At 45.4% G+C, this 16999-nt stretch overlaps 2 protein-coding genes across 3 annotated transcripts in view; one reads left to right on the top strand and one right to left on the bottom strand.

The window, feature by feature from the left end:
- The window catches only part of LOC110289285 (protein CutA homolog), an 18320-nt gene extending 11555 nt beyond the window's left edge, over window positions 1-6765 (bottom strand). Inside the window, exon 1 of the mRNA XM_021155424.2 lies at window positions 6555-6765. Coding sequence (XP_021011083.1) covers window positions 6555-6620 — 66 coding nt within the window. The 5' untranslated portion in view covers window positions 6621-6765. The remainder of the gene's footprint in view (window positions 1-6554) is intronic.
- A 3438-nt stretch (window positions 6766-10203) lies between these two features.
- Window positions 10204-16999, top strand: part of Psmd5 (proteasome 26S subunit, non-ATPase 5) — a 19152-nt gene continuing 12356 nt past the window's right edge. The window contains exons 1-4 of one of the 2 annotated variants that reach the window (XM_021150128.1): window positions 10204-10416; window positions 14123-14267; window positions 15045-15158; window positions 15496-15624. In XM_021150128.1, the coding sequence (XP_021005787.1) occupies window positions 10244-10416; window positions 14123-14267; window positions 15045-15158; window positions 15496-15624 (561 nt within the window). In that variant the 5' untranslated portion in view covers window positions 10204-10243. The remainder of the gene's footprint in view (window positions 10417-14122; window positions 14268-15044; window positions 15159-15495; window positions 15625-16999) is intronic. The other variant, XM_029474433.1, reaches the window with a different exon arrangement.

Genomic DNA, 16999 nt, shown 5'->3' with positions numbered 1-16999 from the left:
AAAAAAAAAAGCCTGCTCAAAGCTCTAGCTTTTGTTGAAGGCAGAATTTGAGCTTCAGTCTGGGTGATTTCAAATCCAGTTTGATTGCACAAAAAAAAAAAAAAAAACAGTCACTGCAGGTAACTGTAGCTGTCATTCACTGAACAGTGAGCATCCTAGGAAGATTATTTTGAATGGTAAGCACTTATCTCTCCCGATGTTTTAGTGAATAATTTCATTTGCGTTCATTTATCTGTACCAGGCGTTGTGCACAGCTTAGATGCACACATGCCAGTTTTAAAATTATGCAACACATGCTACCAGGACAGATGATTAGAAGGACCAAGAGGAAGATGTGGGGATGGGGTGCAAACAGGTTTGACTGAGAAGATACTTTCTGTATCAGTTACTTTTCTCATTGTTATGATGAGAAGCATTTTGGCTTACAGTTTGAGAGGCTGGGGAAGACAGGGCAAACGGCCGTGCTGTGGTGAGAGGCAGTTACTCACATTTTATCTTGTCAAGAAGCAGAGACCAGCCAGAGGCCAGCCAGGCCCTAAACCACATGTTCCCAGCATCCAACTTCCTCTACTTAACAGCCACTACCTAAAAACCTCACAATGTCCAAAGCCACACCATCTGCTGGGAAACAAGTGTTCAAACACATGAGTCTATCCAGGACATTTCATATTCAAACCAGAACATTCTATACCTGGCCCCATAGATTCATGGCTAGCCATATTGCAAATCTATTCAGTCTATCTTGAGAAGTCCTCGTAGTCTTATGGTTCCAACACTACTCAGAAATTCAATGTCAAGAGACTCAAGACAATGTCCTGGCTGTGAGCCCCTGTACCTTAAAAAATATTTATACAATTCCCTAGTATGAACATTCTCATTCCCCAAAGAATGATGTCTACCATGGAGAACTGAGCAAAAGCGCCACCAAAACCCTGGACAGACACAGGTCCAGCAGGGGTCTGACTTTGGTGCTTCAGTGGACTCAGCCCTCGCTCCACCTCTATCAAATGTGCTGTGTGTGGTCTGTCTTGGGTCAGTCCCACCAGTATGAACAGCTTTCCTCAGAGAATGCCCCATATTTCTGGCATCCCCAGTATCCTGCGGTCACCACTGCAACCAAGGCTTCACCTGCACAGCTTTGTAGTCTGGGCAGTCAGGAGCCCCATTCGTGGAATCAGACCCCGACAATGTGTTTCCTGTCTGGGCAGTTTTGTGGAGCTTCTGTGCAGGTCTCCACGATCCTGTAACTTGCACTTCTTGTGCCCGTAATACCAGTACCACGTGACTCAAGCCGAGTTCTGCTGCCAGCTCAGGCGTAGCCTGTCCCACGTCGAGCACAGATGCAGTGCTCTCTGTGGACCTTTGTGGTTACACCTGGAAAACCTCTACTCTGGGCAGCCTGTTCCAGAAGGCCATTCTAGAGGTAATCTCTGTTTAGGCATCCTCTCTTCCAGCGAATTTGCAATGGAGCTTTCCATGGGCAAGGTCTTGCCCTTGAGGTGCCTTTCCTGATGCCCAGGCAGCTAAGTCCAGGTTTCTCCTGAGGGCCAACCTATTTAACAAGTATTGCTGTTTTCTCACTCCTGCTCTGTCCTGAACTTTAAGTTAAGTTAGCTCCTTTATTTATCCTTTTCTTCCTGATGGTTTCTATTGCTGCAACAAAAACGCCATGACCCCAAATCAAGCTGATGAGAAAAGGGGTTATTCAGCTTATACTTCCAGATCATAGTCCATCACTGGACAGGGACTCAAACAGGGCAGGAACCTTCTAAACTCCCAGCACAGTGACCTGCAGGCTCTAGTCACAGCTGCCTATGGTTTCTCTAGCCCACAGCTCCGAACTGCTTCAGATTCTTCCCACAAACCAATTCCAGCGGCATAATAAACAACAGGGTTAAGGCTTGTCACACCAACAGCCCTACTTCTTAGCACCAATTTTCTGTATTAGTTACGCTTGACATCATTTGACCGGATGCTTGATAAGAACCAAATTAAGAGAGGAAAGACTTATTTGGGCTTAGTTTAAGGAGCAAAGTCCGGCTAGGGAGGTGGCTCAGTGGGTAATGGTCTTGCTGTGCAGCTAGGACTTGTGTGTGAATCCCCAGCACCCAGGCAAAAATCCAGGCGTGCCAGCACAGGCTTGTGATCTCAGTGCTAGGAGGCAGACAAGAATCTGGCCACCCAGTTAGCTCCAGGTTCAGTGAGAGACTTTACCTCAAATAAATTAAATAGAGAGCTATAATGGAAGACACTCAACACACTTGCACAGGAGTGTGCGTACACATGAACAAACACAGACACAAATATATACATATATGTGTGCATACACACACACCACCTTAAAAAATCAGAAAAATTTAAAACAAAATAATAGTCCATCATGCTGAAGGTAACATGTGGAAGCTGGTTGTTCACACTTTGTATACCAGGAAGCAGAGCCTGGAGAGGCCACATTATAAACATCAAGCCCACTTCCTCCAGAGTCTCTTGTCCTTCCCAAATAGTGCAGCTAGCTGGGGACTGAGTATTCAAACGCATGAGCCTGTGGCTGGCATTCAATGAGATCTGAGATAGTAAGTCATCTATTGGGGGGGGGAGGGGCACTGAGCCGACTGCAGAGGCACAGAGGACCCTGTTTACATGGGTCTTCCTGCGTGGGTGGCTATGGGAAGCTCAGGAGGAAATTAGGCTGCTTATGATTACAAAGGAAAGGATCCTCTGTGTTTGGATTCAGGTTACAGGTACTTTGGAGGTTTTAAAGTAGGACAGTAACAATACTCAGTGAGTCAGAGTGGGCTTATGTCTTGTTCTGGCGAACTCTGTCCTTCCTCTATTTTATAATGTCCCTTGAGTCCTCACGCTAGCTCTTGATAGGCCCTGAATAAAGCTCTTGTTCTGGTTTTACATGTAAAAAAAAAATCATATGTATGGAGTGTGTTGCCTGTGTGTTTATCTGTGCACCACATGCGTGTCTGGTGCCTGCAAAGGCCAGAAGATCCCATTGGAACTAGAGATACAAGCAGCTGTGAATTATCGTGTGGATGCTGAGAACCAAACCCAGGTCCTCTGCAAGAGCAGCCAGTGCACCTAGCCATTGAGCCATCTCTCCAGCACACTGTGTAATGTTTTTAACATTCTGGCTGAAATCTTCTTATGTCCTGGTACTTCCATTAGTACCTCCATTTCAAGACAGTCTCCTACACTTCTGAACTGACCCAGTAGCAAAAAAGAGCCAGTCTTTTCAAGGAAGCTATCTCTGTTGATTCTTTCATAGAAACCCATTTGGTTATAGGGAGAAATTCAAAGCACTGGAAGGCAGGGGGATTTGAACCGTCACGCCACTCTTGCTAACAGCTTGTGACTTCTGACAAAGAACAAGTTATATCCTTTCCTTCTATCAGCCTTAGTGAGGACCTGGCGATGAGGACGCTCATACTGCCTGACTCAGAATTGCTGGGTTCTGATGAGCAGTACAATCTGCAGGCACTAATTCAATAAAAGAAGGGCTGTGCTTTATGACCACAGCCCTAACCCAGCTCTTGGAACATGGCAGCTCTCAATAAATACTTGTAGGCTAGTAAAATGGGCTGGCAGTATGCAAGTAAGTGGAGCCAAGATTAACTAGCTTGGTGAGGTAGGTAGGGCTTGGGAGCCACCCACTGTAAGTGTTACTGGGCTGGCTGCAATACACATACACTAAAGAGACATGTGTCCCTCAATCTGACCATTAGATGACTGAAACAATGGACCCAAGAGCCTAGCCTTCTCTCCAGGATCCTCTTGCTAAGAGGAAAAAGAGGTTGTGCTTGACATTGGCAAGAAAGGGAACCTGACTCTCAGAAATAGATTGCACCTACTGGTTTGCTGACCCCCTGGGTGGAGGCTGGACACCAGATGATGATGGGTCAGTGATGGCGAATAACCTTGACCTGTACAGCCTAGATGTTCTGATCCCTGGTTCTTTAAATCTCAATTCACAAAGAGGACAAATTTGGTGGGGATCACTGGGTCTCTTCGTTCCTCTTCCCAGTGTGGCTGGACCAGACCAATCTTCTTTTTCTGACTTTCCCAGGCTGTTTTAATTGACATCTCAGTGGCATCTGGAGCACAGACTGTGTCTCCAAGTTCAAGTTCCCTAACATGAGGCTTGAGCACAACGGTAAGCAAGAGGAATACTTGTCATTGACCCACAGACACAGAACAGGGATGCTGACGTTACTGGAAAGGAAAGAGGTGCCCTCCGTCTGTTCCTCAGCTGAAATGGCCAGGTAGATCTGGGGCATTTCAGTCAGCAGGTGGATGCCCTGGAAGCCTGAGATGAGCTCACAGCCAAAAAACAAAGAGACAAGAGACTGTCCAACACTATCTAAGACAATTCTCCACTCAAAGTAACCTGAGGCAGCGGTACAGAAACTCAAGCCAGAGTGATCTCTGTCCTCCAGGAGACTGAGTAGTGTCTGGGGACTATTTTGACTCAGGACAGGGAAGGAGATGCTCTCATCCACTAGCAAGTAGGGATCAGAACTGCTGCTGTGGTTGCTCCCACCTCCCCTGCTGGACAGGAAGTTGTCATTTCTAGTCTCTTCTGCTACCATAGCACAAAGTACCATAAGTAGGAAAGGACAGCATGGACCCAATAATGGATGGTAGTTTAGAAAATGGCTACAAAATTGATAGGTGGAAAGTACCCCACTCCCTGACAAAAACACTGTTGCAGAAGGCAGCTGCTTTCACTGCTGTCAATGCCATGCCAAACACTCACTTTAATGGGAAGGGATGTGACTATAATTTGTGTGTTGTGTGTGTACACTTGCATACATGTGCTTGAGAAGACACTTTCAGAGGTCAATGTTGGGTGTCTTTCTCAGTTGCTTTCCACCTTTTTAAAAAATATTCTTCTGAAATTAAAATATAATGTCATTCTCTCTTCTCTTTCCCCCTCTTTTCCACCTCTCCCACTTTCCCTCCCATTCTTTGTTACTATTGCATATATATAAACACATATACAAATACAACCTGTTGTATCTACTCAATGTTACATGTGTGTGTGTGTGTGTATACATATGTAGACAACCTGCTCAATCTAGTGTTGTGCATGTATGCGTGCATGCATGGCATGCATGTGTGTGTGTGTGTGTATACATATGTAGACAACCTGCTCAATCTAGTGTTGTGCATGTATGCGTGCATGCATGGCATGCATGTGTGTGTGTGTGTGTAGACTGCTTCTGCTCTCAGAATTCCTTAGTTGCCTGTAGTTCTTTGTCAAGGGCCATTTTATGTTTTGAGACGGGGTCTCTCACTGGCCCTAGCCCTCACTGGCTCAGCTAGGCTGGCTGGTCAATGAACTCCAGGGGTCTACTGCCCTGCAATCTCCAGCATCCTTAGTGCTGAGGTTACAGACGTGCTGCTGTGCTCTTCTTGACATAGCTACTGGGAATCTGAATGACACTCATAGCCAGCTCCTTGCTGACTAAGCCACCTCCCCAAACTTAGTTTTAAAGAAATGTTGTCAGATTATAAATGGTTTTTACTTTATATCTTTTATCTTTGCTATACACCTTTTCTAATTTTATATTTATATAAAATATTGTATGTATCTGTTCAGTTATTTCTTACTTGGTCCAGTCATTATCCCTTTTTTTTTCCCTTTCTTTCTTTCTATTTTGCTTTTTTAGACAATCTTGCTAAGTACCCTTGGATAGCCTGAACTCATTATGCAGACCCGGTGAGCCTCAAACTTGCAGGGATTCTGTTGCCTCAGCCTTTGTTGGGATTACAGACCAACCATGTGGGCTCCTTTCTCTCTGTCCTAGAGTATTTACCATGGCCTTTAAGAAATGAGTCACAAATCCGGGATGAGGCAGAGGAAGCCTCACCTGATCCAGTGGATTACATTTTAACCAACCTAGCTTTAAAGAATCTGTAAAACCCTTGAGATTTTGCAGCTTATACCTTTTTCTGGCTACAAATCCAAAACTTAATAAAAATAAAAATACTCAAATAGACTTACAGCAGCTTTCACAAATAAAGAAATAGTGTCCAGAGAAAGGGAGTAATCACTCCAAATGTGGGTACCAAAATCAGGCAGAGAGAACCTTGGACTCTGGACGCCCCTACAATCCTGTCCTCATTACCGTTGGCAGCTACTATGCCACATAGTATGTATGTAGAATGTATGTCTACATTCGCTTTCTCGGACACTTCAGAGATGAGATAGCAGCCTGCTGAAAACAGGGGTAACTGCAATAGGCAAAGACCTAATAAACAGGGCTTAGGAGACTGCACCGCAAGCACTCTCCCCTCACAGAGCACAACCCCATTTATCCCCTCGCGGCAGGCGTGAGAGGGTGCTGCTAACCCATTAACACTGGATGACCTCCTGGACGGGAAGGACTCCCAAGACTCTCAACTGTTCTCCCACAAACCTGCCCACACTTCAAACCCCGAAAGCAGCGAAGAGAAATACCTTTCCTTCAGTTCTTCTCCCTCTGTCCCCAGGTAAAAGCCTCAGGGCGGGCAAGGAGGACGGTATAATCAACCCGGGCACTCACCAGGAGGCATGTAAGGACGAGCCTGAGGGAGCCCGGTGGAGGGCACCGTGATTCCGGTCTGTCCATGGTGGTGTTGGGGATTGGGGATTTAGCCCTAGGCAGTAACCGTGAACTACAGCCTCAGGTAGGGTGCGGGCTGGGAGGCGGGCACTGAAGCCTAAGCTGCAACTCCTTCCCCTGCACACACCTTTTTCCAGGACACTATCCAGCTTGCCCCTCCCAGCGGGGCTGGCCAGCAGGCCGTCAGCAGGCGGGGAAAGAAAGCCGGCTTCTGTTTGTCTGTTTGTTTTTCCCCCACTAGTTAACACCTCTTCTGAGCTTACTTTTCAGAGCTACTGTTCTTACAAAAACGAATGCTACTTTTCCTTCCTGTTCATGTAAACAAACCACATAGGTAGACAAAGACAAAGCCTTTCTTAGGAAACAAAACCTTCTGAAACCCCAGCGCACAAAGCCTGAACACACAGATAAAATCCTTCTGTAAACAGGCCAAAGCCACCCACAAAAACCGGCAAGTGAATCGCACACACTCATCCAACTGCCTCTCTGGCCTTAAAGCCTACAGTTTTAGTGTGCCAGAGGCAGAGGCAGGTGGATCTCTGTGAGTTTGGAGTCAGCCTGGTCTGCGAAGCAAGTTCCAGGTAACAACGCAGAGAAAACCACCCCTCAACACACACACACACACACACACACACACACACACACACAGAGAGAGAGAGAGAGAGAGAGAGAGAGAGAGAGAGAGAGAGAGAAACCTGTACCTGTGCCCAGTGAATTCATTTCTCTCTTCCCAGACCAGTTGCTCTGGGAAGCCTTTCCTAGAATTCAGCCCAATATCATCTTTTAACACACATCATACACACTTAGAAGCATTCCAGTGCCGGGTGTGTGTGTGTGTGTGTGTGTGTGTGGCCTGCCACAAACTGGAAAAGCAGTAAGCAGCAGCTGAGTATTGTCCTTCAGGAATGCAGAATCCTCCGTTGCTGCTAGAGTTGCTAACTTTTTGAAAACTATTTTATTCGGTGCTTGGAGAAATGGCTCAGTACTTAAGAACAATTGTTGATCTTCAGAGGACACAGTTTCAGTTCCCGGAATCCACATGTCAGCTCACAGCCATCCATAACTGTTCTAGGGGATCCAACACCTCCACAGGCACCAGACATACATTCAGGCAAACACACACACAAAAGTAAAAACATCTAAATGTATATTCTCTTTGGATTCTATATATTCTTAGTTCTTTTGGATTTTTGTTTGTTTGTTTGTTTTTTGAGACAGGGTTTCTCTGTGTAACCCTGGCTGTCCTGGAACTCACTCTGTAGACCAGGCTGGCCTCAAACTCAGAAATCTGCCTGCCTCTGCCTCCCAAGTGCTGGGATTAAAGGCTTGCACCACCACGCCCAGCTTCTTTGTATTTTTTTAAAAAGAGAGTTGTCCATTTATTTATTTAGTGTATCTGTGAGGTTCTGGCAATGTGCCATGTTGCACATATAGGGGTCAAAGACACTTTGCATAAGCCTGTTCTCTCTTGTTAACCATGTAGTTTTTGTCCAAGGAACTGAACTTGGCAGCACGTGCACTTGCCTGCTAAGCTATACTGCATTGGCTCAAAGATTTCCAAATTTTTAATTTAGCTCTTTAATGTGACATATCCTAACTTGACAATGATTACAACTCCAGACATAGGGAAAGAGACACAGCATAAACTGGTTATGGAACTATTTTGTATCTAGATTATTCTGGTGTGTGTGTATGTTTTAGTTCAACAAAATAGACAACCTATTGAACCAATAGAGATGAGTTTGAGCCAGAGAGATGGCTCATTAGGTTAAAGTGCTTGCCACCAAACCTGAAGAATTAAGTTCAATCCCAGAACCCAAATGATGGAAAGAGAGCAAGCTGCCCTCTCACCTCCACACATGTTGTGGCATGTATATGTCTCTATGTGCCAGCACTTAAGACTATGTGCCACAGTGTGGCATTCAGAAGACAACGTGTACGAGTCAGCTCTCTCCTTATACCATAAAGAACGGAACTCAGGTCTTCAACTTGACAGCAAGTACCTTTATCTGCTGAGCCATCTCAAGCCGGGATCCATGGCAACTGCAACCAGTGAGGGCTGAGGCCTAGCATAGGCAACATTTGCTTTGCTTAGCATCATCTTCAATCTCTGGTTTCAGGGATTGGTCTTCTTGTCTATGGATATAGACTCTTGGCTCACTTTTCCCAATATTATTTTTAACCAAATCAATACTCCATTCTTTTTAAATCTCATCAGCTCATCAGTGGAAACGTGTGTGGCCACTCACAACATACTCCTAAGTTTCTCCCAAGCTTTAAGAATGGCTGCTATGTGTCATTTTTTTTTAAAAAAACTTCTTTTACAACTACTAAAAGTAGTATAAGGTTGCTGTGTTACTTAAGTGAGTTTTCTTTTTCAATGCAGTGAGCAAAGTGGTCAAATGTCTTCTTGATATAATTCCTGAATGTCTGGAAAATATTATGATCCAAGGGTTACAGAAAACAAGCCCCTGGGAGTTTGGAGGGCTGGGGGGGAGTCTGAATGCCTGGGACTTCTGTTCACAATCACCCGCACCTTAACTTCAAGAGTTTTCTCTGCCAATTAGCTTCTAGGCTTCAAAGGTACGATAATCGTGAAGTAACGAAAAGAGAAGACAACGGGTAGTGACACTTCTCCGTGCGTATGACATAAAATGGGGAAACGGGTAGTTTAACCTTTTCCAAAAGACGAGTGCGACTAGGGTCTTTGTAAAGTCGCAGAGTTTTATTTTTGTCACCTGAGCCCCTGCCACGCGCGCGCGCGCGCACACACACACACACACACACATACAGATACAGATGGGCATCCCATCCTCAGTCTCCTCTAAGCTTCCTGGATTTTTGTCTCTTTCCGTAAAAGTACAGGAAGCCATGCGTTCCAAAACAGACTCATCTCCTTGGCACAGGGGACCAAATGAGGTCTACAACTCTGACCAGACATTCCAACGGCTTTAAATAGTTGGTTGCCAACTAGCTTTTAATGGTTCTTCTCCAACAACCCCGTGTTTCGTAGATGGCAGCGATTTTTAAGCTTTTTTTTTTTTTTTTCTCTCTCTTTTTCACGAAATGTATATGGATTCTCCTTGACCACTGATTTCCACCCGACACTTCTGTGTGCATTTGGCCCTCGGAGTCTGAGACCGGGCCCCTCCATGGCCTGCTCCTTCTCTCCGCACTAAATGTTGTGTCTGTTCTTCGGGTGATTACGTCACGCGCAGACTCTCGAAGATGCCGGAAACTTCCTGCACATCGGCCCCAAACTTCTCTTAATCAGGCCTTCCATTGGCTGACAGACGTCAAACCGGCACCCCACGTCCAAGTTTTCGGGGACCTGTGCCTCATCTTGATGGCCACCTGGCCTCGGACTCGGGTTCAGTCATCCCGGTTCCGTCACGGAGGCCTCTGCGGAGAGCGTGCACAAAGCCGCTCGATCCCCTGGGCAGACTCTTAGTTACTCCCGGCACGCGTAAGACTCCGGGGCCCCAAAGAAAGGGGCGGGGACCGCGCTGAAAAAGGATCTCGCGAGACTTGACAGATCTGCTGGGAGGCTACGCTCCGTAAGATCTCGCGAGATTCAGAGAGGTGCTCTGGGAACCTTGTAGGTGGGCGGGCAGACTGGAGCCAGGGAGATGGCGGCGCAGGCTGTGTCGCTCCTGCGGGAGGTGGCGCGGCTGGAGGCGCCGCTGGAGGAGCTTCGTGCGCTGCAGTCGGTGGTGCAGGCTGTGCCGCTGCACGAGCTTCGCGAGCAGGCGGCGGAGCTACGCCTCCGCCCGCTGTTCTCCTTGCTTAACCAGAACAATCGGTGAGAGAAGCACGGGGCTTGGGCGGGTAGGAATGGCTGCAGGGGTCTTTCGGAGAAAAGTCCAGGTTGTCCAATTGCAAGACGTCCACAACTGTGTGTTGCCCGGGTCTTGGCGGTTCTACTCTTCGGAAGGGATCTTCTGCTGGTATTGTGGCGGGGTCCACCGCACGCCTTTTAATTTCAGTATCCAGTGAATGCTCGTCCAGTGGAATTAAAATGTACGGAATAACAGATTTGTGAGACAGCAAAACTTTAAACTAGAAACAACCATATTAATAAATCATTAAGGACATAAGTTGTTGCTGTGTAACGTTGCGCGGCCGATCTGTGTATGTATGAAAGTGTTGAATATATAAAAAAAGGAAAATTGTAAAGCTTATGTGTAAATTAACCCCTTACAAGCGAGAGTAAACTGCATAACCCAGGATTATATGTAGAAGTTATTAGTGTTGCAACTGGAGTTAAAATGTTAGGATAGCAACTTTTGATGAATATGCATCTATAGCATTAAATTAGAAATATCTTGTATTTGGTAACTTGATCATTTAATGTGCTTTTTGTATTTGAATTTTAATTTGAAAAGATAGTGAGCTCCAGTCAGTCAACACTGAATGCTTTCAGTGTGCTTTCTTACCTTTCTTCTTTCTTACCTCTTACCTGCTACATCTCTTCCTCCTGCTACGTCTGCTGAGTTGGTTTTAACAGTCAGTATTTTAGTGGTTATTTTCCTTTTCTGACTAGCCCTCACCCTGCAACCAGAACTAATGTCTCAGGTCAGTTGGCTTAGCTTGTCTGTGGAAATCAGATTGTATAGTTTGGTATTTGGGCCCTTCCTGGTAGCTTTCCAGTCTGCTTTTTCCAGGCTACTCTCCTTCATTTACTCCACTGAGCGCATCTGTTCCACTACCGTGTTGCCATCACTAACGTTCCTAGAGCATGACTTGGCACTTTCTGAACTCCTCTCACACCAGTTCTACTGACTGTGGACCCAGCCGATGTGCCACCTCCCCAAAAAAGTCTTTGTCCAGCTACAAGTGGCTCTTCGTCAGACACCATAATGACATTATCATTTTTCTGTTTATAATTCTGGACACCTTTCCCTTTTATAATTCTGTGTGTGTCTTTGTGGTTTATATGATTTGTGAAGACAGGAGCCACATTTGTTCCTCTCTGCATCTGCCCTGAAGTACAGTTCAGGAAATAACATGGTAAATACAAGGTGAGGCCTACAGCCTTTAAAGAGGGTACTGGGTCCAGTTTTTATTGTTTGTTTGTTTTGAAATAGGATCTTGCTGTATAGAGCTTGTCTTAAACTCAGTAGGTAGCTCAGGCTCTCTCCCAGGGCTTCTCCCTAGCCGGCTTTTCATATTGAAAATGAAAAGACTCTGAAAAGTCATAGTGCAGGTTGGCAACAGGAACCAAAGTTAGGAAGTTTGGGAATAAAGTGAATGGAGAAGACAGTTTGCTATGTGCTGGAGTGGTATTCTAGGAAGCTTTCTGGTTGTTTTTTTGTTTTGGTTTGGTTTTTTGTTTTTTTCGAGACAGGGTTTCTCTGTATAGTCCTGGCTGTCCTGGAACTCACTCTGTAGACCAGGCTGGCCTCGAACTCAGAAATCCGCCTGCCTCTGCCTCTGGAGTGCTGGGATTAAAGGTGTGTACCACCACTGCCCGGCTTCTAGGAGGCAATTTGAATGGGCACTTAGAGTTGGATATGTCCTATAATAGGCAGTTGCAATTTGTTGGAGTGATTCGTCTCTGATAGTACTGTAGTCTCCACACTACACTACTGTTACTAATTTGTTGGCTAGACCACATAAGAGATTCTGCTGATTCAGATTCTGGGTTTGTTGCTGTAAATCTGTAATCTTGACACCTTGCATGAGGGAAATTTAACACCTAAGATCACTGATAGAAGTCCAACAAGGATGACTGACTTACCACCTTTAGCTTGCTTGGCAGCTAAGGCTCACATAGGACCTGCGACAGTTTATACACAATACACTTTAAACACATCACTGCTTTTAAAAATTCTTTTAAGAGAGAGAGAGTAAGCATGTGTGTGCTCACTTGAGTGCATGTGTGGGGACAACTTCAGGGAATCTATTCTCATCTTCCAATTTGTTGAGGCAGGACATCTGGAGGTCTTTTTGTTGTTTATTTTCCCCCTTCTCCCCCCCCCCCGCAATCCCCGTCACCACCCATCAGACTCCTGGCCAGTGGCTGTCAACTGTCCTAATGCTACAACTCTTAGATACAGTTCTTTGTGTTGTGGTAACCACCAACCATAAAATTATTTCTTCATAACTGTAATTTTGCTACTGTTGTGAATTGTAGTATAAATATCTGTGTTCTGGTGGTCCTCCCCACAAAGAGGTTGAGAACCTCTGCTCCAAGCTAGCTGGCCCGTAAGGATCCTGCGATTCTACTGTCAGGTGCATAATACTATAATGCAGTGTTTGTTTCCCATGCGTTCTGCAAGTCGTCGGGCTGGCTTTGTGAGCCTTCTCACTGAGCCATCCAGTCTCTAGGGAATCTGGGAATCGCAACTCGGCTCCTCACTTACATGGCAGGTGTTTTACCCACTGAGCATCTCCCCAGCTCAAGTGTGCTCATTTGTAAGGCTTTTGATTTGTATTCTTATCGCAGTCTTGGAAAGTTAGGCCAGTTTAATTCTGTCCTGGCATCAGACATAAATTAGCCCATTTATTTATATTGCCTATTAAGAGGCAAGTAAAAATTGTTCGGGAACAAGATCCATACCTACAGCAGGTAGTCATCAAGTTCGGAGTGGTTTACCTCTCTGGTAGCTTTCAGGCGTTTCCCCTCTTCTCCCCTTTGCTGCTGCTCTGATTTGCTCCTTCATCGCCTTCCACATCCATCGGCTGCTTTCTACTGGAACAACCTCTCTATCGTGCTGCAGAGCGGCCTCTCCTCTTTCTTCTTCATGCCTTCTTTTGTTCTTTCTGTCAACTTGGCCTTAGGGGTTGGCCCAGGACTTTGTATATGCTGTGTATGTGTGTTCCACCCCTGAGTCCCATCTTAGCCCCCAAGAGATGGCTGTAAGCTAGCTGTCCTTGTGTCTGTTCTCTGCTTAAAGCCACTGCATCACTGGGCATTGCTTCTCTGGAAAAGCCAAGGATGGCATAAGAACCTCTTAGTTTTGTTTTTTACCACTCATCTTACCCTCTGCCATCTCTACCCTCCCCAGTCCTGAGCACAGGCATGACATGCTCCATAAAGCTTCTTTGCAGTATTAGTGCAGTATCTGATTTCTCTGTGTGTTCTTATGTGTTGCGACTTCCTCTGCTTGAAACACCTTTCTAAGCCATTCATTCCTGGGTCTTCCCGAACACTTAGTTCGGAGTTACTGCTCCTGGAAGCCTTACCCATATCTTGCAAACTTACTTTTAATCTGCTACAGCTTCTATCCCTAGCTTATGGCATACATCTATACTTTGTCTATCTTATTGTGTGCATGTCTTCTATTAGAGTGACCTTTCTGAGGCTAGACAATATGTCCTATCTGTCTCTGTAGCCCCAACACAGGCATTGCAAAGAATTTAGTGCAGAGATACACGAAATGTCTAATAAGTGACTAGAATCTGCTTCTTTGAAGAAAATCTTCAGGAGAAATTGACACTTTAGGTGTTAGGTTGTTGTCTCCAGTCTGACGTGATGTGAATGAGATCTGTGCTGTCTCCTTTAGGGAACAGACTGCTTTGTGTGTATCCATTCTGGAGAGGTTGCTCCAAGCTGTGGAGCCAATTCACTTGGCCAGGAACCTCAGGCTTGACCTGCAGAGGGGACTGACTCACCCTGATGACTCTGTAAAAACCCTCACTCTGTCGCAGGTATGGAATCATAGTGGTAAATGCAGAAACATCTAAGTCACTCACTGAAACCCTTGGATGTGGCAGGTGTGCTGCCACTGCTGTGCGAGTTCACGAGATCAACCTGTAAGAAGCTCCTAGGCTGTAGAAACTGACTTTAAGGGGTTTAGAAGTTACTTTGCTATATTATGTTGTATTGGAGAAGCTTGAACCAAGTGTGAACTTCACAAAGCCAACACAGTATAATAGTGGCTATCATCCTGGCAGCCAAATATAGCATTTGTGTGGTATGCTGCTAGGGTCATGTATGTTAGGCACTGCAGTTGGTTACCCAGCAGTCTGCAGCTTTCCCTTCTCTAATCTGTGTATTCCGTTTGGGGTGGGTGGGAAGGTGGTATTTATTCATTCCCCATGTATATGCCAGAAACTGTTGCATTTTAGCAGGTACTTTGCTTCATCCACTTAATCTTTTTACTGCCCTAGAATTAAAAATTGTATTCTTATTTTTCTAAAAAAAAAAAAAAATTCAAAGAAGGTAATTTATCCAAGATTTGTACAACTAAAAATCGACATGCTGGTTTGACTCACCTGTCTCCACTCTTTACCCGCTGTTTATTGTGCCTTTCCACTTAAAAGCATGACTATACCCTGTGTGTGTTTGGCTTTAGTGAGGTTGTAGTAATTTGTGTGATAGCTGTAATAAGTACTTGTAATAATTACACACTAAAAAATACAAATATCCTTTGTTTGTGTGTTCTATTTGGGAAGAGTGTCTCTCTGCTTTTTTTTTTCCCCCAGATTGGAAGAATTGTTGAAAATTCAGAAGCTGTTACCGAGATCCTCAATAATGCTGAGCTGTTGAAACAGATTGTTTATTGCATTGGTGGAGAGAGTTTATCTGTTGCTAAAGCGGTGAGTTCACTAGAGCCTCCGCCAACTGTACAGACCTTGGTGTCCTAAAGTCAGGCGAGAAGCTTACTGCATGGTTTGTAGGGTTGGGGTGGAGATGAATCGTCAGCCTGGTGTAAATGGCGTCAGAGACAGCAGTGAGCTTCTAAGACACCTGTCTGTGCCGTCTGCCACACTTGCATTTGGTTGCTTGGTGTTTTCCGGTTATAAATAAATAACAGCAGCAAAAATGGGAATACCTATTGGGTTAGGGTATTTTATGTCCTAATTTTAACATCAGGCTCAGGAAGCAGATACAACTCTTCTATACGTTCTGACAGATATTTTCTTTCTGTGTAAGGCTATTAAATCCCTGTTGAGAATATCGCTAACCCAGGCTGGCCTGGAAGCTCTGTTTGAAAGTAACCTGCTGGATGATTTGAAGAATGTAATGAAAACAAACGACGTTGTTCGATACAGGGTCTATGAGGTAAGAGTGAAAGCACACTTCCTAATCCTCCAAGCAGTGGCGCGCATTTACAGAGGGAGCCAAGATGGCTCACACATGCACATTCAGTGAGTCTGTTGGGTCCTGTATGCTACGACATGGTGCTTACAGTATAGGGTGTGTTCACGGCCTCATGTGAGACGGTCTCAAGCGTACTTCCAGTGTGGTGTATGTATTACACCTTTGACTCCCGACTGAAATGAATGTCAGCACTCTCAGTGGGAAGGTGGTTCCTCCTCCCTCCAGTTTTCTGTTGAACACTTCTAAAAGCCTCACGCATGCTGTCATTAGTTCCTGTGTTTACACTTGGTGTGTAGATATGTGCGTGTCGAGCCCAGATGTCAGTCTCATTCCTCAGGTCTGCCTTGTTCTTTAAGGCCTGGAATCCACTGATTACACTAACCTGCCTGTCTGGTGAGCACCAGAGACCTACCCAGCACTGGGATTACCACTGCATGCTACTACACCTGGTGGTTTTAACATGAGTCCCCATGCGTGCACGTATGCACTTTAATGACCAATTATCTTAGCCCCAGAGCAACTGAGTAATACAGTAATGTTATATGTTGTTAATCTTGCTGCTGAAGACTGAAGAAGTATTTGACCCAGTTCACACACATAAAGTAGCATATCTAAAAATGTGTAATCTAATTCCCCTCACATTTAACTCACTCCCTTCCTGAGGACTCTGACTTTGCATGCTCTGGTTTCCCTTGTCTCTTTCTGTTTCTTGGTTTCGTGCTCCTTACTAGACTTTTGTTTGTTGACGACCGAGAGAGTGAAATGAATCCCATCATGTGCAGCAGGCACGCGGTACTCAGGCAGACTTCATTCTTGAGATGTCAGTTCCCACCTACGGGATAAGACTGTGAGCTTCTCCCCTCCACCTGTCTCCTGAGCTAAGACCTACAGCCTTACTGTCCCCACGTGCCTGCCCAAGTTGGATTCCTGCTCCCTCCCTGCCATTCCCTCTGTGATGGACGGGTCCAAGACCAAGGTCTCAATCTTTACAAAGGCTTCTCCCTGTCACGTTTCCAATCCTGCCAGCTTTACTGAAGCCGTGTGTCTCCTTGGTGGCGGAGCTGCCGCCACCCTAGGCCACCCTCCCAGTGTCACTTTGTACTGTATTTGCATCCAGATGCGCCTCCCTCCATTTTCTCATCCTTGGTTTCTTTAAAATGCAATAGTAGTATTTCCCCAAATTTGTATTTTAATTGATTCATTAAATTGCATGCATTGGTCATGTACAGCATGATGTTTGTAGCATATATAAGAATGATCTTTGGAGCCGGGCGGTGGTGGCACACGCCTTTAATCCCAGCACTTGGGAGGCAGAGGCAGGCGGATTTCTGAGTTC

This window comes from Mus caroli, chromosome 2, assembly GCF_900094665.2.
Source record: "Mus caroli chromosome 2, CAROLI_EIJ_v1.1, whole genome shotgun sequence".
NCBI lineage: Eukaryota > Metazoa > Chordata > Mammalia > Rodentia > Muridae > Mus > Mus caroli.
Note: the sequence above shows the minus strand (reverse complement) of the source record. Positions and strands in the feature narration are given on the sequence as shown.